General features: G+C 46.4%; 1 protein-coding gene across 2 annotated transcripts in view; it reads left to right on the forward strand.

Moving 5' to 3' along the window:
* CD8A (CD8 subunit alpha) overlaps positions 1–25,037 on the forward strand; it is a 52,741-nt gene that overhangs the window by 2,667 nt on the left and 25,037 nt on the right. For both annotated transcript variants that reach the window (XM_075346718.1, XM_075346726.1), the window contains exons 2-3: positions 5,803–6,150; positions 10,731–10,808. In XM_075346718.1, coding sequence (XP_075202833.1) covers positions 5,803–6,150; positions 10,731–10,808 — 426 coding nt within the window. The remainder of the gene's footprint in view (positions 1–5,802; positions 6,151–10,730; positions 10,809–25,037) is intronic.

Raw genomic sequence — 25,037 nt, forward strand, 5'->3', positions numbered from 1 at the left:
AAATTAAATTAAAAAAAATTGTGACCATAAAACTCAGAACGGAAAAAAGTGCACCCAGTTTTTATGAAACTGGGTGCAAGACCAAAAAAGAAAATGTTTAGATAAGGAAGCAGTCACAAGGACACCGATTGAATCAGAATGCCTGGACTGGCCGGCGGCTCTCCTAAGCCGAGCATGTCATTGTGTATTTCTATGCAGCTCTCAAGTTCAGGTCAGGAGAGCCACCGGCCAGTCTGAGCATTGTGATGGGATCGTCGTTATACAGCCATCTGTCTGCGCACTAAATAGGGAACTGATATTGTGATAACTGTTGGCCAAAAGTCAATGGAAGATCTTGGGGGTATGTAGACATGACTGGAACATTTTTATAAAGGTGTAGGTGAACCCTCCACCACAGCAAGGTCCATCATAATAAGAGACTCTTACAGAGGGGCCTGCGTTTCGGCACCTTCCTTCTTTCCACTATGATATCCATATCCAATATCGACGGCCATGCTAAACTCATTGCGCCTGTCCTCGTCAGATCACATATGATATCCGTATGTTCATTTATGACATAACAACAGGACCTGTTGTGGCGGTACAACTAATTTAATGAAACAAGCGCACAATATCTTTTATACTCAGGTGAACCCGGCAAGTTCTCCAAACAGAAGATGCTTTTAGGAAACTCTGGCTATTTTTTTCCTGAATTGTCTTTTGTGCTGTTTTTTTATTATTAATTGTCATTTTTACATTTTGCTACTACAGTATTGGCCCCCGGTCATTTTTTTGGAGGGTATTCCCATGGCTTTTGTGATGTTTTATTCACTGTAACTTTCTAGTTGTTGGGGGTTTTCTCACTCCATTAAATAAGAAGACAATGCTAATATTTTTTAAGCAACAAGGATAGAAAAGATATCCATACATCGCATTTTTTTTGAGCTTTCCCATTGACTTGTATTGTAAAGCACGGAAAGCAGCGGAGAACGCCAGAAGAATGGACCGGTCACTTCTTGGCATTTTTAGAAATCATCTATGGCACGTTAATGTTGACCATTTTTGGTACTGGTTAACAAGCGTGAGCTAGATATTAAGTTTAACCTTCTCCCCTAAAGTTCCTGTAATGGTGAAATGCGTCGGGAGGCACTTGGGGCAGACATAGGGTCAGCCACAATGAGGTCCAGTGGTGGACTGCTCTTGTCAAGGCAGGAAGTTGTTATTGAATGAGGGTCAGTAATTCCCCGACTAGGGATTCATAGACCCCTTTCCAACACCGCCATGGGGTTCTGAAGAGTCGACAATATATGAAATCGAGGATTTTTGTGAATATATAGGTGTTCTCAGGTACTCACCACATTGTAATGTTTTTGTCTGTGAGTGGGACTTATCTGACAACTGTCACTGTCTTCTGTCATTATACGAGGGGATGCTGATAAGTCTTTGGCTTTACCCAGAAAGAAATGAGATAGGATGATGAAACTTTTCATTTATTGCACATACTCTCCACTGATGTCAACGCGCTTCTTACATCGGTATTACAAGTTTGTAAGCCTAGCAAAAAGAAGGATTTCGGTTGTGCTTCAAACCAGGCATCCGTAGCAGCCATGGCATCAGAAATGGTGATAAATTTGGTACCCTTGAGGAGTTTATTGAGGTTTGGAAACAGATGATAGTCGGAGGGAGCTAGATCTGGTGAATAAAGTGGGTGGTCAGCCAGTTGGAAGCCCAGCTCTGCCAGTTTTGCTGTGGTCGCTTGTGCAGTGTGAGCGGAGGCGTTGTCTTGCAGGAACAAGATTCCTTTGGACAGCTTCCCACGCCTTTTGGCCTTCAGAGCTGCCTTCAATTGGTCCAAAAGTTCAGTGTAATACCTTGCATTGATGGTGGAACCCTTTTGAAGCTAGTCCACTAGCAGCACGCCCTCCTTATCCCAGAACACAGACGCCATCACCTTAGTGGCTGATTTCTGCACCCTGAACTTCTTTGGACGAGGAGTACCACTGTGCCTCTACTCTTGACTGCTCCTTGTTTTCAGGGTCATACAAATAAATCCAGGTCTCATCCATAGTGACCAGTCGATCCAGGAAGTTCTTATCAGTCCAGAAATGCTGACAAATGGACCGGGAAGTTTTCACTCATATGCTTCTCTGATCTGTTGTCAGACATTTGGTGACCCACTCTGCAGAAGCTTCCTCATGTACAAATGTTCATGGATAATGATACAAATACGTTCACGGGAAATCCCCATGATGTCTGCTATTGCTTTAGCTGAAATTCGTGGATGCTCCAGTATGAGGTTGTGCACAGCATCGACGATCTCCAGAACAACAACCGCTCTCGGGCGTCCGGGACGTTCCTCATCATTGGTGCTGAAGTGGCCCGTTTTAAATTTGGCAACCCAGTTCTTAACTGTGGACTATGAAGGACATTGATCCCCCAATGTCTGTGACATATCACCATGAATATTCTTCACGGACTTTCCTTGCAGAAACATGAATTTTATCTCTCCTCTGCTCTTTGTTGCTGTGAATATCGCATTAGACTCCGCCATTTTGCTTTCCCGCGTGCGTAGAACACTGTTGCCATAAGCAAAAAGCACAACATTTTTAAAACATATATTAGACACAAAAGGCTTTCATGTGATATAACATTCGTTACCATAGAAACAAAAAAAAATCACAAAGCCAAAGACTTATCAGCAGCCCCTCATATGTAGGGCACTATAAAGATTTATTTATTTATTTTTCAGTGAATGGTCGTGTATTGGTGCTTACACGTGCATCTGTAAACATATTTTAATAATACTGTAGCGACAGTAAAGGTTATATTTTATCCTTTTTATCCTCACATTGGTGCTTTTTATACAAATTTAGAAACCTGAAGCAGTTAAAAGACGGACTATATATATGCAGTATATATATATATATATATATATATATATATATATATATATATATATATATATTTATATATATATATACAGCAAGCCGTTGGTCCATAGAAATAATTATGTTCATGCTTTTGAGCATTTTCGGGTAGATTTTTCAGGCAGGTGAAAAAGAAGTCATGTATACATACGCTATGAAATTATATATTCCATCTAACACAATGACAGGAGGCCATCTTAACTCTTCGGTTGGACAAATAAAACTTCAAAGTTGGAAAATCACTGGCCCGCAAATCTGATGAAGAGGAATTTCTCGCAGTTTACGTCCCCTCTAGTGCCGACTCCACTACTGCTCACAATCAGAATAATGTCAGAGCAAATTCATACCTGTCCCTACCCAGGGGGCATTGTCTATAAACCACTATACAATCCGGGTCTTTTTTTTCTCATTTTACTTTTTTGCATTTCAGAAGTGAGAACTTATTTTTTTTACATTGTATTATTATTTTTATCAATTTTTCATACACCTATTAATGCGTCATTATTGTCCTGCCCATTGGATGCTTTTGTTGATATCTATACAGTAGCAGTTAATAGAGAATGAAGACACTAAAAAATACAACAAAATCCAGTCCAAGGGGAGAAAGCAGTAAGATTTCTTCCTTGATTTATATCAATGATATCAGCAATCCTCAATTGGAGGGAGGCCACTTATCAGATAAATTAGTGAATACAGCAATAAGAGGCTAAAATTTAACTTTTAATTCTATTACATTAAAAGCCCAAGAAGGGTACATGTAACCATAAAACTCCCCAGTGACCTGATGTCTCAGACAGGACCTGTCGTGGCAACCAGGGAGTCAGTAATGTATAACAAACATAACCAAACAAACACAATAAACATAAATAATGAATTGAGTAGATTGTGTCAACCCAAAGGGACAGTGGTCCACTTAGTGGGGAAGAAAAAACAATCAAAACAAACTCAATATACATAAATAAAGAGCTGTATATTGGTCCTCAAAGGAGAAACCAATAATATATCCTATTGCTCAGTATACGAATAAATGGGAACAATCTCACCCATATTCAGCAGTCTGGGGCACCTCAGGGTTTCCTCCGTGTGGGTCCTCCTTATGTTGTCAGGTTGTCACTGACCCTACACAGTCCTAGGAGATTAAATCAGCCTGTTGCCCACAGCTTCTGCCCTAACAAGGACAGACCACAGCTAGCCCTCTCTATAGATATAGAGATCCAGACTGCTGAATATGGGTGAGATTGTTCCCATTTATTCGTATACTGAGCAATAGGATATATTATTGGTTTCTCCTTTGAGGACCAATATACAGCTCTTTATTTATGTATATTGAGTTTGTTTTGATTGTTTTTTCTTCCCCACTAAGTGGACCACTGTCCCTTTGGGTTGACACAATCTACTCAATTCATTATTTATATTTATTGTGTTTGTTTGGTTATGTTTGTTATACATTACTGACTCCCTGGTTGCCACGACAGGTCCTGTCTGAGACATCAGGTCACTGGGGAGTTTTATGGTTACATGTACCCTTCTTGGGCTTTTAATGTAATAGAATTAAAAGTTAAATTTTAGCCTCTTATTGCTGTATTCACTTGATTTATATCAAACCAATTCCACAGCAGGTTTTCTTTTGTTTTTGTTTTGTTTTTTTATTATTTTTTTTTTTTTTCAATTTTGTTTTGTTTGGGTTTTTTTTACTTTTGTTTTGTTCTGTTTTTGTGTTGTTTTACTTGTTTTGTTTTTTTATTATTATTTAATGTTATTTTTCAGTTTGTTATTTTGTTTGTTATTTTGCTTTTGTTTTGTTATGTTTTTGTTTCGTTTTTCTTTTTAATGGTTGTTTTTTGTTTGTTTGGTCCGTTTTGCTTTTGTTTTGTTCTGTTTTTATTATGTTTTACTTTTTACTTGTTTGTTTTTTTGTTGCTTTTTGTTTAGTCTTTTTTGCTTTTGTCTTGTTTGACTTGTTTTTTGTTGTTTGGTCCTTTTTGCTTTTGTTTTGTTTTACTTTTTACTTGTTGTTTTTTGTTTGTTTGGTCCTTTTTGCTTTTGTTTTGTTCTCTTTTTGTTTTGTTTTACTTGTCACCTTCTGATTTTTGTTTGGTTTTTCTTTACGTTTGTTTTGTTCTGTTTTTTTTTTGTTTTACTTGTTTTTTGTTTGTTTTTTGTTGTTTTTTTGCTTGGTCTTTTTTGCTTTTTGTTTTGTTTAACTTTTTACTTGTTGTTTTTTGTTTGCTTTAGGTTTCTTTTATTTTGTTACAGCTTACACCAATCATCACAAATGATAGCACTAACTTACTGCTCAGGTAGTTATTGTTGTGGTTACACCAAACAAATGTATATTGGTTACTACCTTGGAACTTTCATTTTATATATGTTTGTGACATTACTAAAGGTCAATTTTTAATTTCGATCTTTACATCTTTCTTTAACCATTTTCTGTTTTAGCTTTTACACTCTTATGTTTTTATGTTTCTATAAAACTAATAGAGGGAGGACTGTAATTTAATACATTATTGTGAGGATCTAGCAAAACAAAAAAAAAGGCTGTAATTCGCATCCCTGCTATTGAGTGGTCACTTATAGACACTTGTAGTGTAAACGTCTCCCAACAGAATATCACATAATCAAATTTCCTTTTGATCAGCTCACACCACCTATCTTGGGCTATGTTGAGTTAAAAAGATAGTAAGAAAGGACACATCTGTACAGCCGGTTCATTAGTTGTCCCCACCGTTTAGCTTCTTCGATGCCCCCTCCGAGCTCTGGCATTACAGATATTGTGGCTGCTGATCGCCATACTCGAGTCTAATATAATAATACCATAAACAACCATACTAATACTACTAATGATATTCTTCTCCTCACCAGTCTCTGACCTCTTACATTACATCTTTTCCAGGTACTCACCAGCTGAAACTTATTAGCAATTCCTTGCCCAAAATCGGCTCAGGACCTATGACGTTGTACTGTGAAATTGAATCCGAAGACCCAAATGTCGGGGTCTATTGGTTCCGTCATAAGAAAGGGTCCGAATCTCCGGTATCTATTGTGTATGTCAGCTCCACAAGTAGATCTATGTACAAGGATCAAAACGACAAGAATCGTTTCAAACCCAATGCGTCAGGAAATCGGTACACCCTGGAAATTGGGAAATTCGAAGCAACGGATCAAGGAACTTACTACTGCCTGATTAATAAAAATTCAGTCCTTCATATCAGCCCAGGCCTCCAGCTCATGTATCCTGAAGGTAACTGCGTCCAATATATATATTTTAGGCCCCCTTCACACGTCCGTGATACACGTGCGTGTTTGGTCCGTTTCCGTATATACCGGAGACACGGCCAAACGTGCACCAATGTTAATCTATGATTGTGGTCACACGTCCGTTATTTCATTATGTCCGTGTGTGCGTGTCCGTGATCCGTATGTGTTTGCGTTTGGCACGGATGCATGTCCGTTATCTGCACGGAGCACGCACACGTGGACACAATGAAAGTCTATGGGTATGTGCACACACGTTAGTAAACACGTATGCATCTACCTATAGTCCGTGTCCGTTTGGTGTTTTTATTTCTAGTGATGTCGGCTATTCTTTCTATTTCTGTGTATGTCGGTCAATCTCCCTGAGTCCGTCGGTCAGTCTCTCTGTCTCTCTGTCGGTCTGTCTGTCTGTCTGTCCCTCCCTCACAGTCTGTCGGTCAGTTTCCCCCCCTCTCTCATACTTACCGTTCCCCGATCTCCGGCGCAGCGCTGCACGGCATTCACACTGCTGCGGCGGCTTTTACTATTTTGAAAAAGCCGGCCGCCCATTAAACAATCTCGTATTCCCTGCTTTCCCCGCCCACCGGCGCCTATGATTGGTTACAGTGAGACACGCCCCCACGCTGAGTGACAGGTGTCACACTGCACCCAATCACAGCAGCCGGTGGGCGTGTCTATACTGTGCAGTAAAATAAATAAATAAATAATTAAAAAAAAACGGCGTGCGGTTCCCCCCAATTTAAAAGCCAGCCAGATAAAGCCATACGGCTGAAGGCAGGTATTCTCAGGATGGGGAGCTCCACGTTATGGGGAGCCCCCCACCCTAACAATATCAGTCAGCAGCCGCCCAGAATTGCCGCATACATTATATGCGACAGTTCTGGGGCTGTACCCGGCTCTTCCCGATTTGCCCTGGTGCCGTTGGCAAATCGGGGTAATAAGGAGTTATTGGCAGCCCATAGCTGCCAATAAGTCCTAGATTAATCATGTCAGGCGTCTATGAGACACCTTCCATGATTAATCTGTAAGTTACAGTAAAAAAACACACACACCCGAAAAAATCCTTTATTTGAAATAAAAAACACACACAAATTCCCTCATTACCAATTTATTAACCCCGACAAACCCTCCATGTCCGGCGTACTCCACGGACCTCCAGCGTCGCGTCCAGCTCTGCTGCATGGAGGTGACAGGAGCAGCAGAAGACACCGCCGCTCCGGTCACCTCCACACAGCAAATGAGGTGAGTAGCGCGATCAGCTGCTGTCACTGAGGTTACCCGCGGCCACCGCTGGATCCAGCGGTGGCCGCGAGTTACCTGACTGACAGCAGCTGATCGCGCTACTCACCTCATTTGCTGTGTGGAGGTGACCGGAGCGGCGGTGTCTTCTGCTGCTCCTGTCACCTCCATGCAGCAGAGCTGGACGCGACGCTGGAGGTCCGTGGAGTACGCCGGACATGGAGGGTTTGTCGGGGTTAATAAATTGGTAATGAGGGAATTTGTGTGTGTTTTTTATTTCAAATAAAGGATTTTTTCGGGTGTGTGTGTTTTTTTACTGTAACTTACAGATTAATCATGGAGGGTGTCTCATAGACGCCTGACATGATTAATCTAGGACTTATTGGCAGCTATGGGCTGCCAATAACTCCTTATTACCCCGATTTGCCAACGGCACCAGGGCAAATCGGGAAGAGCCGGGTACAGTCCCAGAACTGTCGCATATAATGTATGCGGCAATTCTGGGCGGCTGCTGACTGATATTGTTAGGGTGGGGGGCCCCCCATAACGTGGAGCTCCCCATCCTGAGAATACCAGCCTTCAGCCGTATGGCTTTATCTGGCTGGCTTTTAAATTGGGGGAACCGCACGCCGTTTTTTTTAAATTATTTATTTATTTATTTTACTGCACAGTATAGACACGCCCACCGGCTGCTGTGATTGGGTGCAGTGTGACACCTGTCACTCAGCGTGGGGGCGTGTCTCACTGTAACCAATCATAGGCGCCGGTGGGCGGGGAAAGCAGGGAATAGGAGATTGTTTAATGAGCGGCCGGCTTTTTCAAAATAGTAAAAGCCGCCGCAGCCGTGTGAATGCCGTGCAGCGCCGGTGATCGGGGATCGGTGAGTATGAGAGAGGGGGGGACACTTCAGTCAATCGGGGGATTAGCGGTCACCGGTGAATCCTTCACAGGTGACCGCTAATCAGTACTCGACACAGACAGAGCCGCGGTATGAGGATGAAGTCGGGTGAAGTTCACCCGAGTTCATTCTCATCGCGCAACTCTGTCTGCTGTCAGCCGACATTTATAAACGACATTGTGCATCACACACACGGACATTACACACGGACATTACACGTACACATACACGTTAATTCCACACGCACACACGGACGTTCTGCACACAAACACGGCTAGCATACGCAATTCACACAGGTGCCACACGGACCATAAAAACGGACACAAAAACGGGACACGGACCCGAAAAACGGCCCGTAACACACGTGCGTGTTTTTCACGGACGTGTGAAGGGGGCCTTATAGAGGTTCAACCCAGCCAGTCTTTTTTTTTCTTACGCCATTTTTCGGGACATGCTAATAAACTTTCCAATTTTTGTGTTGAAATAACTCTTATGTGGGCTTTACACGAGACAACTGATCGTGCGATGCATCATCGGGGTCACGGTTTTCGTACACGATGTCGTCTCATGTGACACCTCCTAGCGACGCAGTATCGCTCACAAATCGTGAGACGTGTACTTGTCGCTAGGTTTCATAAAATTGTTTAATTAAAATGGCGCCGGTTGTTCATCGTTTCCGTGACATCACACGTTGCTCCGTGTGACACCACGGGAACGATGAATACAGCTTACCTGCGTCCTGCGGCTCCCGCCGGCTATGTGGAAGGAAGGGGGTGGGCGGGATGTAAATCTCCGCCCCTCCGCTTCTATTAGCTGGCTGCCGTGTGACGTCGCTGTGACACCGAACGTCCCTCCCACTTCAGGAAGTGGACGTTCGTCGCCCACAGCGAGGTCGTCCGGAAAGTAAGTGCGTGTGACGGGGGTTAAACGAGTTTGTGCGCCACGGGCAGCGAATTGCCCGTGACGCAAAAACGACGGGGGCGGGTGCGATCGCTCGTGCTTTCGCACGATAGATCGACTCGTGTAAAGCAGGCTTTAGGCCCTGTGTGCACGCTGTGGATTTACGGCGGATTTTACCGCAGATTTGTGCAGAAAATGTTTCTAACATTTCTGCAGTCATTCCCCAGCAAATCCTATGGGTATTAAAAAATGCTGTGCGCACACTGAGTTTTTTTATACTTGCGGATTTACCCGCGGATTTTCTGCTGCGGAATTAATGTGCGTGTCACTTCTTTTCCGCAGGTACCTGCGTTTTTTGTCATAGATAATGGTAAAAAACTGCAGGTACCAACCCGCAGAAAAATCGCTGCAAAACCGCGGCAATGCCACGGCAAAACCGCGGGTGCGTTATTGCCGCGGTTTTTGCCGCACGTTCGGTATTCTCCCACAGGGTGCAGATTTTTCTTAAGAAAAATCCATTTTTTAGTGCCCACATAGCCTTAGGCTATGTGCCCACGGGACAATGTATCCGCAGATATTTCCGCAAGTTCACCGCAGCTGCTGCCTGGAATCCGTTGCTGCGGGATTCGAGCACTTTTGTTGCGGTAAACCTGCAGGACAAGTGCGGAAATACCTGCGGAATTCCTGACCTGTATCTCCATAGTGGAGGAGTGGGAATTCCGCAGATATTTCCGCATGAATAATTGACAAGTAGTTAGTTGAAACTGCGGGACATCTGCAGCATGTTCCACAGCCACACATACCGCACCATTGATACAGCACTCCCCAAATCCCATAGGCTAACATGGGGAGTGTCTGTACTTCCTAAAACCTTGGGATTTATCTAAAAAATCCAGATAAATCTGCAGGTTTTCTGCGGCAAAATCCGCGGGTACGTTGTCCCATGGGCACATAGCCTTAAAATGAGAAAATACACATCAATGGTCATAATATTCATATAGGTTTTTTCCCCAAAAGATAATTTATGAACTTGTGTCCAAAAATTATCATTCTATAAGTGGCAAATATTCCATCATAATAACCTTTATTCAAGTGTGAAAAATGTGAAAAACCCAAGGACTACGTTCACATTTGTCAATGTTTTATACTTATAACACTTCCATAGTGATGATTCTCATTTAAATGTCAACAGGAAAGAAATGCCAAGAACTGGGCACGACCTGGAAAAATTTACAGCACTTAGAATAAAATGTGGACTTTTGAACTTATATATAGTCTTTTCCCCAAAAGATAATTTTTGGACTAGCGTCTAAAAATTATCATTCTATATGCCACTGTTCTCTCCAGATTACTAATATTTCCTATTTTTTTTATATTTTTGCTTTTTTTTTTCATTTTATTTTCTAGTATTTTTTTATTGTCTTTATATGTTGTTCTTAAATGTAACATTTTATTTTCCCAAAAAAATAAACAAATATTTTTAATTTTTTTTTTTTGTGGAGTTATATATTATTTTTTTTGCTTTTAAGTGACAACGCCTAAAACAACAACGAAGGCTCCTCCCGTTCGAGTGACAGTGGCGGGAGATTCATGTAATTGTCCCCCAGGTACGTGCTGCAAGAGTTACTTTTATTTCTAACTGGTAGAGGCAAAAATGTGGGGAGGTGGGAACTGGGGCTAAATGTGAGCGGGGGCTGGGTGACTGGAGACGGACGGGGCAACAAGTATCTTTGCCTTGGTCAGGGATATTAAAGTTAGAACAGTGAGCTGAAAACTTCTGCAAACTTTTTTATTATTATTTTATAATCTGTTAGTTAAGACTATATTAACCCGTTCACCGACGGGCGATTTTCCATTTTTGTTTTTCGCTCCCCTTCTTTTGAGAGCCATCACTTTTTTATTTTTCCATCAATCTTGCCATATGGGGGGGGGCTTATTTTTTGCAAAACGGGTTGTACTTTTGAATTAAACCATGAGTTTTACCATATAGTGTACTGGAAAACAAGGGAAAAAATCCAAGTGTAGTGAAATTGCAAAAAAAGTACAATTGCATGATGGTTTTTGGGATATTTTATTCATCACACTCACTATATGGTAAAACTGATGTGCTAGTATGATTCCTCAGGTAGGTACGAGTTCGTAGATACCAAACATGTATAGGTTTACTTTTATCTAATGGGTTACAAAAATTCAGACGTTTGTCCAAAAAAAGAATGGTGCCTTTGGTGCCATTTTCCGTGACCCATAGCGTTCTCATTTTTCGGGATCTGGGGATCAGTTATGTCTTAATTTTTGCGTCTTGAGCTGACATTTTTAATTATACCATTTTTGTGCAGATGCTACATTTTGATCGCCTGTTATTGCATTTTTTTAAAAAAATTTGCAGTGACGAAATAACGTAATTTTGGTGTTTGGAATTTTTTTATCACCCCGTCGTGTATCAATCAGATTAATTGATTTTATATTTTAATAGATCGGGCATTTCTGAAAGCGGCGATACTAAATATGTGTATATTTTTTTTTTTTTAACTTTTAGTTTCAATGGGGCGAAAGGGGTGATTTGACCTTTTTTATTTATTCTTATTTTTTGGAAACACTTAAAAACTTTATTTTTTTACATTTTTTATTTATTTTACTAGTTCACCTAGGGGATTAAATTTTAAATAATAAGAAATAGTCCCATAACAAACAATACTCATTAGAAGCAACAATGTGGTAATGTAAATATAGAGGCAAGGTAGGCTGACCCTAGTAGGCCTTACTCTTACCGCTTACTGTTACCCTAGGGGACTTTATCACTGCACCATTTGATCGCTTGTGCATTTCTGTTGATCAGAGCTGCACAGGTCTGATCAGAAGAAATGCCGTGTTCATATAAGCGCCAGCGCTTTGTCGGGTCTTATAGGAACTACATTATGATAATGGCAGGGTTCATCACATGACCCGTCACTAACATGGCAACCATCTGTTCCCCGTGATCACATCACAGGGTCTCCGATGGCGGCGGGGAACAGTGTGATGCTTGCCTCGTCCATTTAAATCGCACTGTAACATTTTGACAGCGCAATCTAAGTGGCAAGCAGGAGCGGGTAGATCGTGGATCCACCCGCACCTGGTAGCTGCACATGTCTGTTGTTCAAATGAGCAGACATGTGCAGAGATCATTGCCGGCTCACAGCATCATCATCGCAGCGGCCAGTGATAAGGGGAGATAGTACAGTTACGTCCTTGGTCGATAAGGTGTCTGATTTCTATTTAGTATAAACTCTGCTATTTCTCTCTGTAAATGTATCTGCATATTTTGCACAAGTGGTCAGTGTGAGGTAAATCCGGAGATATGACGATAAATCATGATATTCAAGTATGTCAGGAAGCCCTCTCCTGGTGTCACCCCCCCTTTCCTTCACACAACTGGTTTAGCAACAAATCCCATGGCCATGTCCTGTGATATGGAAATGAGGTGGTGTGGGAACAATGGACACAGGATGACTCCCTGCCGTCACCCTGTAACAAGAGTTGTATCTAATTAGCAAGGCTCTGGAAGTAGCCAGACAGAACGACTCCAGTAAAAAATGGTTCATATCTCGCAAGCCATATTTCCGATAAATATGGCAACCATAAAAATGGTGTCTCCGCATGCGGACGATGCCGGCACACCCTTTTTATGGGAGCAGGACATTGGGAAATGCCCCAGGCGTGATATCAGCCAATGGGGAACTGGCAGACAGGTCATGAGTCCCCTCGTTCTGTAGCTAAATTCATAACTGTCACAATGAGAGCATTGGCGTCCGCCTACGACGCTCCCAGGCAAAGTTATGGCCAATATCCCCTTTGCTGGATAATTCTGATCCATGCAGGGGGAGTGGCAGTGCTTCCCTGTGAGGTCACTAAGGTAGGAGGGGACCTGGATCTGCCCAGGTTGATAACCCTACTTCGACCATTTTCCAGGGTTCTTTCGCTGGGGGTCACGTGCAGGAAACATCTGCGGGAGTTCCTAGAAACCTGGTCTACAGCGCCCCCCTGTGGCCAGACGCACAAGGTAACTGATTGAATTGCATACCTGTTGTAAACCATGCTTTATCTGTAACTGTACTCTGACATAACTGTATATTCTGTAGATTCCCTATTGTATATATTGTAGTTCTAGTGTGCTTTAGGCTGATTAAATTATATAATTAATCTTGGGCTGTTCTGTTATCTCGATCTTGAATCCCACGTCTGTGTGTTCGGCTAATAGTTACCGTAAATCGGTTGGTGGCAGCGAATTGTGCCAAGGATTATTGTGGGGAGGCCAGTGAGGTTCGGGGAGATTTTATATATTCCGCCCGCGGAGGTCGGGGGAATATATACCTTACTCTCACCGGGGACCCTTCAATAATCGGCATAAGTAGTATAGCGGCCTCCTTGCTTATGGTCGGGCAATTCCATAATTGGCCTGACTATAAGAGGGGCGCTAGAGAGCGCGTCACGTGCTCTGTCTGTCGGTCGGGAGGTATAAAGGAGGGGTGACCCCCACTTGTTACCCCCCGATTGTGACGTACTGGTAGCCAGCGCGGGGGATTTCTGAGTGACCCCCCCGGTGGTTTGTGACATATTGGTGGCATAGCGGTGGGATCGAGATAATAGTGTGTGTGAGTGTGAGACCCATACTCCCAGACACTAAAGACTGCCTGCAGCAGCTGTGGCTGCTGGGGTCTTCAGACTAGCTCAACACTAGAGTGTCAGAGTGCAGATACTGTAAGGTGTGTGGAGGCATCAGGTGTCAGTTCTGTGTCAGTGACCAAAAGTCTGCAAGAATGGCTGATGGCACCAGGAGCAGAGCTATGCAACTGGCCAATGCTAAGGCAGGAGCCGAAGAGAGGGAGGACGGTGCTGTGGACAGCAATGAGGAGGTTGCCCACGAGTCCTCCAGGAGCTCGACGCCAGAAAACCGTTCTGCCGAGGACATTACGCAACCTGGCACTGCTGGACAAGATGAGGAGGAGCTCACCCAAGGTTCCTCAACGAGCCAGATGCCAGCCCTCCGCTCTGAAAGGGACAGTGAATCGCCTAGCTCTGCAGCGTGCCGCAGATCACCACGTGCCATTCCACCGAGCCTGGGAGGCTCGGATAGCCTTCTTCAAATGGCTATGGCCCTTCTCCAGGCTGGAGACCAGAAGGGCTACAAGGAACTCCTGGCAGAGCGCAGGGCAGAGCGGCACGCAGAGCGTGAGGCTGCGGAGCGAGAGCGGCAGGCAGCGCGTGAAGAGCGAGAGCGACAGGCAGACCGTGACTACCAGCTGCAGCTAGCTCAGCTCCGGCCCTCATCAGCCACATGTGACCTTCGAGACACCAAACTTCCAAAGGTCCGTGTTGAGGACTTCCCAGTGCTGGAGAAGGATGGAGACTTGGACTCTTTCTTGACTGCTTTTGAACGGACTTGCTTGCAGCACCATCTGGACAAGGACCAGTGGGCCAAATACCTGACCCCCCGTTTAAGGGGTAAGGCCCTGGATGTCCTTGGGGACTTGCCTGCTGAGGCAGATCAGGGCTACGACACCATCAAGCGGGCCCTGATCCAACAGTACAACCTCACTCCAGAGTCCTACCGCAAGAAGTTCCGGAGCCTACAGAAGGGACCAAAGGACTCCTGGGCTGACCACCGGCGGGCACTTGCCCGAGCTGCCGACCACTGGACCCAAGGCCTGCAGCTTTCCACCGGACCGGAGATCCTGGACTTGTTCATCACGGAGCAACTCTTGTGGAACTGCCCTGAGGATCTCCGCCAGTTCATCCGAGACCAGAAGCCAAAGGGGTCCACGGCTACAGCTGCCCTTGCCGATGACTACACCAACAACCGGGCCCCTGAGGCCAGGAGAGCGGCCACCAGCAGCACCTGGAGAGGGGGTAAGATGAATTCTGCGACTGCCCCACCTGCCCCTAGACTGCAGGGGGTGTCCCCCTCAACTCCCCTCTCCAGGCCCGTGGCAGAACCAAGACGGTGCCACCAGTGCAACCTACCTGGACACTTCAAGGCCATGTGCCCTCAGCGTCCCAAGGCCCCGGCTCCGTCCCCGTCCCAAGGGCCGCCCAAGGTGTATTGTGTGGGTGGGGGTGGTGGTAGGTCCCTGGACAGCTTCCAACCTGTCACCGTCGGCCGGTCTGTGACCATAGGACTGCGAGACAGCGCCTCGGAGGTGACTCTGGTGCGGCCTGAGATGGTGTCCCCCCAAGACTTGATCCCTGGAAAAACCCTCGCTGTCTCCGGGATTGGAGGCACTGACCCGGCGCTGCCTGTTGCTAACATTTATGTGGACTGGGGCGCAGGGCGAGGGGTGAGGGAGGTGGGGGTAACTGATCGGATCCCTGCAAACGTGCTACTTGGGACAGATTTGGGGCAGATAACCTCCCAGTTTGGGCCCCAACCAAGGGCTGAACCTTCAGCCCGTACTGACATGACTCCTGACAATGTTAATGTGTTATCTATGAATGATGTAAGGGAGGAGGGAGTGAACTCTGATATTTCTGCTTGCATAGACACCATAGACACACACACAGCTGCAGCTGTGACAGGGGAGGGGGTCAGAGAAAGGTGTGACAATGCCTCTACAAGTAACCAGCCTGTGAGCTGGGATCTGTTGCCCTCTGCAGGGATAAGCAGAGAGCAGGGTGCTGCAGGGGGAGGACCAGTGTGTGGGGTGGGGGCTACCACAGCAAATGTGGGGTCCCCAGAGATTTCACAGCGGGGTTCTGTTGCTGCAGGAGGGGAACAGGCAGGTGAGATTGGGGCCGGTCCAGGAGCGGAAGTGCTCCCAGGTAAGATCTCGGTGCATGGTTCCCCCACAACCGGGGTGTCAGGAAGCCAGGTAGGTCTGCCTGAACCGGCGACTTGGTCAGGAACGGAGGAGGAGCAGGCACGACCCACGGTCGCAGCGGCTGTGGCCGCTGTCACCCGCAGTGGGAGTGCTGGAAGCCAAGGGGCCTCCCGGATAGCTCTTCCCCTTCTGACCAAGTGGCAGCCGAGTCAGGTGGAGGCCAGGACACAGGTCCCGGGGTACTGACTGAAGATGTGACAGTCTCGTCGATTCTGGCCACATCTAGTCAGGGGTTTCAGGCAGCGTTAGAAGCTGACGACAGCCTGAAAGCTCTTAAGGAGCAGGCGGCACAGCCTCCCTCGGACTCGGACCCGGAGCGAGTGGTCTGGGACCAAGGACGGCTGTACCGGGCCACGGTCCAGCAGGGTTCACCGGAGGCGTGGCCCAGGGACCGACAGTTGGTGGTACCCTATCCGTTCCGGACGGAGTTGTTGCGGATCGCACATGAGATTCCGATGGCCGGACACCTAGGGATCGCTAAGACCAAGGCCAGGTTAAACCAGCATTTCTACTGGCCAAAAATGGGGGCCGATGTGGCTGCCTACTGCCGTTCGTGTGAAACCTGTCAGAGAGTGGGGAAGGCGGGGCCACACCCCAAAGCCCCACTAGTATCTCTGCCAATCATCGATGAGCCTTTCAGGAGGGTGGCTGTGGATCTGGTCGGCCCGCTGGCCATCCCCAGCAGCTCCGGGAAACGCTTCATACTGACGGTAGTGGACTATGCCACCCGGTACCCAGAAGCAGTGGCCTTGTCGTCCATTCGGGCTGACAAGGTGGCCACCGCATTGCTGGAGATTTTCTCCCGAGTGGGTTTTCCCCAGGAAATGCTCACTGACCGGGGGACCCAATTCATGTCCCAGCTGATGGAGGCCCTCTGTAAGCAAGTCCAGGTGCGACATCTGGTGGCCAGCCCGTACCATCCACAGACTAATGGCCTGTGCGAGCGGTTCAATGGCACCTTAAAGCAGATGCTTAAGATGTTGGTCGACTCCCATGGGCGTGACTGGGAGCGGTATCTCCCACACCTGTTATTTGCTTACCGGGAGGTTCCACAGGCCTCAACAGGATTCTCACCGTTTGAGCTCCTGTACGGGCGACGTGTGCGGGGCCCCCTGGCTCTGGTGAAAGAGGCTTGGGAAGGGGATTTGGCCACCCCTGGAGTGTCGGTTATCGAGTATGTCATGCGCTTCCGGGACAAAATGCAGGCCTTGACGCAACTGGTACACGACAATATGGCTCAAGCCCAGGCCGATCAGAAGCGTTGGTACGACCAGAACGCTTGTGAGAGGACCTACCAAGTGGGTCAAGAGGTGTGGGTACTGGTCCCCGTACCACAGGACAAGCTTCAGGCAGCCTGGGAAGGCCCATACCTCGTGTACCAGCAGCTCAACCCTGTGACGTACCTGGTCACCCTGGACCCTGCCCGTGGAAGGCGGAAGCCCTTCCATGTGAACATGATGAAGGCACATCATGAGCGGGAGGCATGTGCGCTCCCCGTGTGCAACCTGCCCGAGGAGGGAGAAGCGGAAACCCTCTTGGATATGCTAGCCCAGGTTAGGGCAGGCGGATCCATTGAGGATGTGGAGGTTGGCCACCAGCTCTTGGAGGACCAACGGTCCCAGCTGTGGGCCACCCTACACCCCTTCCGGGGGTTGTTTACCAACCAGCCCGGAAGGACTGACTTGGCTGTCCATCACGTGGACACTGGGGATCATCCCCCGATCCGGCGTTCAGCATATCGGGTCTCCCTGGAGGTGCAGCAACACATGCGCCAGGAGATTGACGAGATGCTGAAGCTGGGGGTGATCCAGGCATCCAACAGCGCTTGGGCCTCGCCTGTAGTCCTCGTCCCTAAGAAGGACCGAACCACTCGGTTCTGCGTGGACTACAGGGGGCTCAATGCGGTCACGGTCGCCGATGCGTACCCAATGCCACGCATCGATGACCTGCTCGATCAGTTGGCCGGGGCTCAGTACCTGACCATCATGGATCTGAGCCGGGGATATTGGCAGATCCCCCTGACTCGCAAGGCCAAGGAACGCTCTGCCTTTATTACCCCATTTGGACTATACGAGTCCACGGTGATGCCATTCGGGATGAGGAATGCCCCTGCCACTTTCCAGCGGATGGTCAACACCCTGCTCAAGGGACTTGAAGGGTACGCGGCCGCGTACCTGGATGACATTGCCGTCTTCAGTCCCACCTGGGAGGACCACCTAGAGCATCTAGCACAGGTGCTCAGGCGGATCCACCGGGCAGGTTTGACCATCAAGCCGGGAAAGTGTCAGCTGGCCATGAGCGAGGTCCAGTACCTCGGTCACCGGGTAGGTGGGAGAACACTGAAGCCCGAGCCTGAGAAAGTGGAGGCCATCGCATCCTGGCCCACCCCCAGGACCAAGAAGCAGGTGATGTCCTTCTTGGGGACCGCTGGGTACTATAGGAGGTTTGTTCCATGCTATAGTAGCCTGGCAAAGCCCTTGACGGACCTCACCAAGAAGAAGCTGCCCTCTGCAGTCGATTGGACAATGGACTGCGAGACAGCCTTCCGGGCCCTAAAGGACGCCCTGTCCAGCCCGCCCGTGCTACAGGCAGCCGACTTCACGCGGCCGTTTGTAGTACAGACCGACGCCAGTGACTTCGGCCTCGGTGCGGTGCTCAGCCAGGTGGACTCTGCGAGCCAAGAGCACCCAGTCTTGTACCTGAGCAGGAAGCTGTTACCAAGGGAAGTTGCCTATTCCACGATGGAGAAGGAGTGCCTGGCCATAGTGTGGGCCCTGCAGCGTCTGCAACCCTATCTATACGGGCGCCACTTCATCGTGGAGACGGACCACAATCCCCTCAGCTGGTTGCACACCGTCTCTGGGACGAATGGGCGATTGTTGCGATGGAGCCTTGCGCTCCAGCAATACAACTTCACCATTCGCCACAAAAGGGGCCGTGACCACGGTAACGCAGACGGGCTGTCCCGACAAGGAGAGGTCGCGGACGGGCGCACGGGGGAACACCGGAGTGTGCTGCCCCCTAGCGCCCTCAAAAGGGGGGAGGTGTGAGGTAAATCCGGAGATATGACGATAAATCATGATATTCAAGTATGTCAGGAAGCCCTCTCCTGGTGTCACCCCCCCTTTCCTTCACACAACTGGTTTAGCAACAAATCCCATGGCCATGTCCTGTGATATGGAAATGAGGTGGTGTGGGAACAATGGACACAGGATGACTCCCTGCCGTCACCCTGTAACAAGAGTTGTATCTAATTAGCAAGGCTCTGGAAGTAGCCAGACAGAACGACTCCAGTAAAAAATGGTTCATATCTCGCAAGCCATATTTCCGATAAATATGGCAACCATAAAAATGGTGTCTCCGCATGCGGACGATGCCGGCACACCCTTTTTATGGGAGCAGGACATTGGGAAATGCCCCAGGCGTGATATCAGCCAATGGGGAACTGGCAGACAGGTCATGAGTCCCCTCGTTCTGTAGCTAAATTCATAACTGTCACAATGAGAGCATTGGCGTCCGCCTACGACGCTCCCAGGCAAAGTTATGGCCAATATCCCCTTTGCTGGATAATTCTGATCCATGCAGGGGGAGTGGCAGTGCTTCCCTGTGAGGTCACTAAGGTAGGAGGGGACCTGGATCTGCCCAGGTTGATAACCCTACTTCGACCATTTTCCAGGGTTCTTTCGCTGGGGGTCACGTGCAGGAAACATCTGCGGGAGTTCCTAGAAACCTGGTCTACAGCGCCCCCCTGTGGCCAGACGCACAAGGTAACTGATTGAATTGCATACCTGTTGTAAACCATGCTTTATCTGTAACTGTACTCTGACATAACTGTATATTCTGTAGATTCCCTATTGTATATATTGTAGTTCTAGTGTGCTTTAGGCTGATTAAATTATATAATTAATCTTGGGCTGTTCTGTTATCTCGATCTTGAATCCCACGTCTGTGTGTTCGGCTAATAGTTACCGTAAATCGGTTGGTGGCAGCGAATTGTGCCAAGGATTATTGTGGGGAGGCCAGTGAGGTTCGGGGAGATTTTATATATTCCGCCCGCGGAGGTCGGGGGAATATATACCTTACTCTCACCGGGGACCCTTCAATAATCGGCATAAGTAGTATAGCGGCCTCCTTGCTTATGGTCGGGCAATTCCATAATTGGCCTGACTATAAGAGGGGCGCTAGAGAGCGCGTCACGTGCTCTGTCTGTCGGTCGGGAGGTATAAAGGAGGGGTGACCCCCACTTGTTACCCCCCGATTGTGACGTACTGGTAGCCAGCGCGGGGGATTTCTGAGTGACCCCCCCGGTGGTTTGTGACAGTCAGATATATCGTCTCCAGGATCAATAATTTGGTGTCTTTTTTTGATCTATGGCAGAAATATTTATCCATCCATCGATTTATCTATCATCTATCTCATGTCTACCTATCCTCTATCTATCTATCCCTCTATCAATTATCCCTCTATCTATCTATCTATTTATCTATCCCTCTATTATCTATCTATCTATCCCTCTATCTATCTATCTATCTATCCCTCTATCTATCTATCTATCTATCCCTCTATCCCTCTATCTATCTATTTATCTATCCCTCTATTATCTATCTATCTATCCCTCTATCTATCTATCCCTCTATCTATCTATCCTCTATCTATCCCTCTATCCCTCTATCTATCTATCTATTATCTATCTATCTATCTATCTATCCCTCTATCTATCTATCTATCCCTCTATCTATCTATCCCTCTATCTATCTATCTATCTATCCCTCTATCTATCTAGCTATCTATCTATCTATCTATCTATCCCTCTATCTATCTATCTATCTATCTATCTATCCCTCTATCTATCTATCTATCTATCTATCCCTCTATCTATCTATCTATCTATCTATCCCTCTATCTATCTATCTATCTATCTATCCCTCTATCTATCTATCTATCCCTCTATCTATCCCTCTATCTATCCCTCTATCTATCTATCTATCTATCTATCTATCTAGCTATCTATGTCTCTATCTATCATTTTACATTTCTATTTACAATATTTTGACAATTGTTTTTTCTTTGCCTGTTTTGATGGTCGGAATATCTTGATCTTTCTTCCTGTAAACTGTTTAAAAGTGTGTGGAAAAAATGATCATAATATTGTGACCAGCAGGATATGAGTAGGTTGATCTTGCTGGAGGCAGTGACCTGTCCACTTACAGATGTGGGTTTTTTTAGAAAAGGATTACATGTAACAAGTGAGTGGGCACAGTCCAGCACAGGATATGAGTGAGTGGTTGTGGTGGGAGGAGTGACCTGTCCATGTTCGGTCCTCCCATCATGATTCCCTTTTACTACAGTATAACAGATCCAATGGTGCCATTTTTCCCTCCAGACATGTCCCTGCAGCATCTCGTACATTTTTGTCAGGCTTTGAACCAGTCGATCACAACAGAGTGCCGATGGCAGTGTCATGGCCTCCAGGGCAGCCATGTTTATATACCTATGAAGTCTCTGGACTTCACATAAGATCGGTATTTTTATAATTTACTGCAGTATTACAGTAAGAATATTGTACAAGAGATCAATTGACCACACTTTGAAGTCTCCTATCTAAGACCAATTACAATATATTTAACAAAATCTTTAAAAAAAAGAGTTTATAAAAAAATAATATAAACATTCATTTCACCCCCTTTTCCCTAGAATGTAAATAAAATATATATAAAAAAATTATTTATTTGGTATTGCAGTGCAAATAATGGTCAGAAATTATAAAATATCATTATTAATCTGAAATGGAAAAAATTGGGGTTTTTTTATCACTTTGCCCCCAAAAAAATGTAACAATAGAGATTAAAAAGTCGTATGGACCCCAAAATCATAATGAAAGTGACTACAGCTTGCAGCGCGAAAAAACCAGGCCCTGATACAACTAGACTCAAAAATCAAAAGTTATAGCTCTGGGAAAGTGAGAAGGAAAAATTAAAAGTAAAGAAGAACCCACTTAGACTCAAGTGTCTGCAGAGCCGGTCGTGGGGAAGAAGGTAACAGACAACAGTCATTACATATGTCACCTAGAGGGTGAGGGCCCAGACAATGCATTGGGGCATAGGAGAATCAAGATACCCCTTGTGAGCGTATGGATCTCATTGGGGTCTCTCATGTGGTGAAGTTAGATGATTGCAGCCTTGAATTGATCCTATGGATGGCATGCTCTTTTCACCCAAATCAGACTTAAGGCAGCAAAACCACTACATGTGTGAAACAAACCAGAATATGTGTTACATCTTATATTCCTAAATTCTTCAAACCCCCCCTCCCACCACATACTTATACTCTGTTGACATCTTTACACCCCATCTTCATCAGGTCAACAAACAGTCTTGAAGGAGTTCCCTGAGGTGCGGAGAACTTGTTGGCTGTTTTGCCTTCACTTTTCAATTCAACTCATCCCAAACCATCTCTATTGGGCTGAGCCCAGGTGATTGTGAAGACCATGTCATATGATGCAGCCTCCATCCTTCTCCTTCTAGATCACATAGTAGTTTTTTGCAGCAATTCGACCATAATGGTTTGTTTCTCACTGTCTCTTCTAGACAGTTAATGTTGAAATGTGTCTAATACTTAGTATCTGTGAATCATTTATGAGAGTTGATACCTGAGCTGCTGTCATTTTTCAGTTTCTGCAGCTAGTAACTCTAATAACCTTATCCTCTGTAGCAGAGGTAAATTTTGGTCTTTTTTTGGGGGGTACTCATGAGAGCCTTTTTCATAATAGCAATAGCCTGAAGCCTGTTTTGGGTCATTATCCTGTTGGAATGCAAATGATGAAGCCAATAAGTGCAAACCACATCGGATGACATGTTACTGCAAAATACGATGTTAGCCATGGTGATAGATAAGTGAGCCTTGCATTTTGCCACCAACAAAGCTCCCCAAACCATCACACTTCCCCCTCCTTGTTTCACGATGGGCACCACATTGTATAAACCATCCCTCTCATTTTTCTTCATCCCACAAAACCTGGTGATTGGAAGTAAAAATTCTAATCTTGACTCCTCTGACCACAATAAATGTTTCCACTGATCTAATGTCCAATTCTTGTATTGTTTGGCCTACAAAAGTATTTTCTTCTTGTTTGAGGTCCTCAGTAGTGGCTTTTTTGCAGCTATTCGACCATAAAGGTTTGTTTCTCAGTGTCTCTTCTGGACAGTTAATGTTGAGATGTGCCTAACACTTAGTATCTGTGAATTGTTTGTGATGCCCTGGCCTATCAGGTTGTCACAGGGTATTGTGCAATCTGCCCTTCTGTACAATATCCACCTCCTCCTTGGTTACGGGTCCCTGACCTTTGGTGTTGCCAAGAATAAGCTAATCAAAATCCTAGAAACACTCTGCACCACACCCACCAGACACACCATTGGCTAACCTGAAGTGAGTAGGGATGTTCACTTGGGGGGTTGGTTAAGAGGAGGTCAGGAGACAGTTGTTGAGAAGTGACTCTCGGGAGGAGAGGTCAGGAGCTGGGCTCCTTGAGACTACTAGGTGGCAGACGTTGGTCTGGGCCTGGTAGGAGCTGGACCCCAGTCGCAGGGGATCGTGACAAGGGGCACGGACTGTGGAGGAGGACAGCCGGCGGCCTTGTGCCATCACCGGGCAGGAGCCAGGGCATGATGGAGTACGTGGACCCTTGGTCAGGGAGTAGCTTCAGGCGTCCTGACAATTTACCCGACGAGGATGGAGCCTTCAAGATCCGTTCTCCACCCGCTCCAAAATCGGAGTACTAGAGCATCGAGAGGGATAGGGCTTTCCCACTACATAGTCCAGAAAATCCCAAGCGTGAACCCTGAGAGCAAGCCCACCCAGTTAGCCACACTGGTGAGCGGGACCCGATTAGTTTCAGGCTAAAGGGACCAAATAGAAGACTAGGTGCCAAGGTAAAGGTCACAGACTAACAAGCAACACCAACGGGCACAGGATCCAGACGTGCTCCCTCCAAGTGGCAGCAGTGTCAAGAACTTTGGTTTACCACAGTTGTCGGTGTCAGCGTTATTGGACTGAGTGAGTACATAAGTGACCCTTACCGTCCCAATGGCACCTCCCCGTCACCATCACCGAGTCCCAGGGCATTCCCCTACCACTGGAGGGGTTAAACACCTGGCTGCCCACACCATCGCCACTGGGTACTCCCAATTGCAGCGTTGGTACTCTATCTTACCACGCACCACGGCTGGCGTCACAAACTTTCCACACCATCCACTGTAAATACTCCCCCCTTTTATTCCGAGTGGCCGCGCGACCCCAACCCCCGGGTCCGGAGACCCCTCGAGCCACCGCGGATCCGGATCTGAGCAGCCTGGCTGCTGATGCAGGGGCGTCACATGTTTATGAGAGCTGATACCTGAGGCGCTGTCATTTTTCAATTTCTGCAGCTAGTAACTCTAATAAACTTATCCTCTGTAGCAGAGGTAATTTTTGGTCTTACTTTCTTTTGGGGGTTCTCATGAGAGTCTTTTTCATAATAGCAATTGATGGTATTCATGACTGTACTTAAGGATAACTTCAAGTTTGTAGCAATTTTACAGATTGACCGACCTTCATGTCTCAAAGTAATGATGGACTGTTTCTCTTATACCGTATATACTCAAGTATAAGCCGAGTCACCAAAGATTACCACAAAAAAATTGGGAAATTGGGAAAACCTATTGACTTGAGTATAAGCCTAGGATTATAAGATGCACCACAAATTTAGAGAAGGAAATTTGTAAAAAGTAACTTTTAATGTTAAAAGGGGGGTCCGTCTTGTAATCCTGATGTGTCTTAACTTAGCTCACCAGCGTGGTGCAGCAGTGAAGGCAGAGAGGCTCAGGAGGCTGGGTCGGCTATGCTGTGGGCTCGAAATAGAAGGGTGTCCGCAGCTCAGGAGGGTCAAAGGATGGAAGATCGGCAATACTTCGGGCTCGGGGTGTGTCGTGGTTAAGGATGGTCAGC

This window comes from Anomaloglossus baeobatrachus, chromosome 1 (genome assembly GCF_048569485.1).
Source record: "Anomaloglossus baeobatrachus isolate aAnoBae1 chromosome 1, aAnoBae1.hap1, whole genome shotgun sequence".
Classification (NCBI taxonomy): domain Eukaryota; kingdom Metazoa; phylum Chordata; class Amphibia; order Anura; family Aromobatidae; genus Anomaloglossus; species Anomaloglossus baeobatrachus.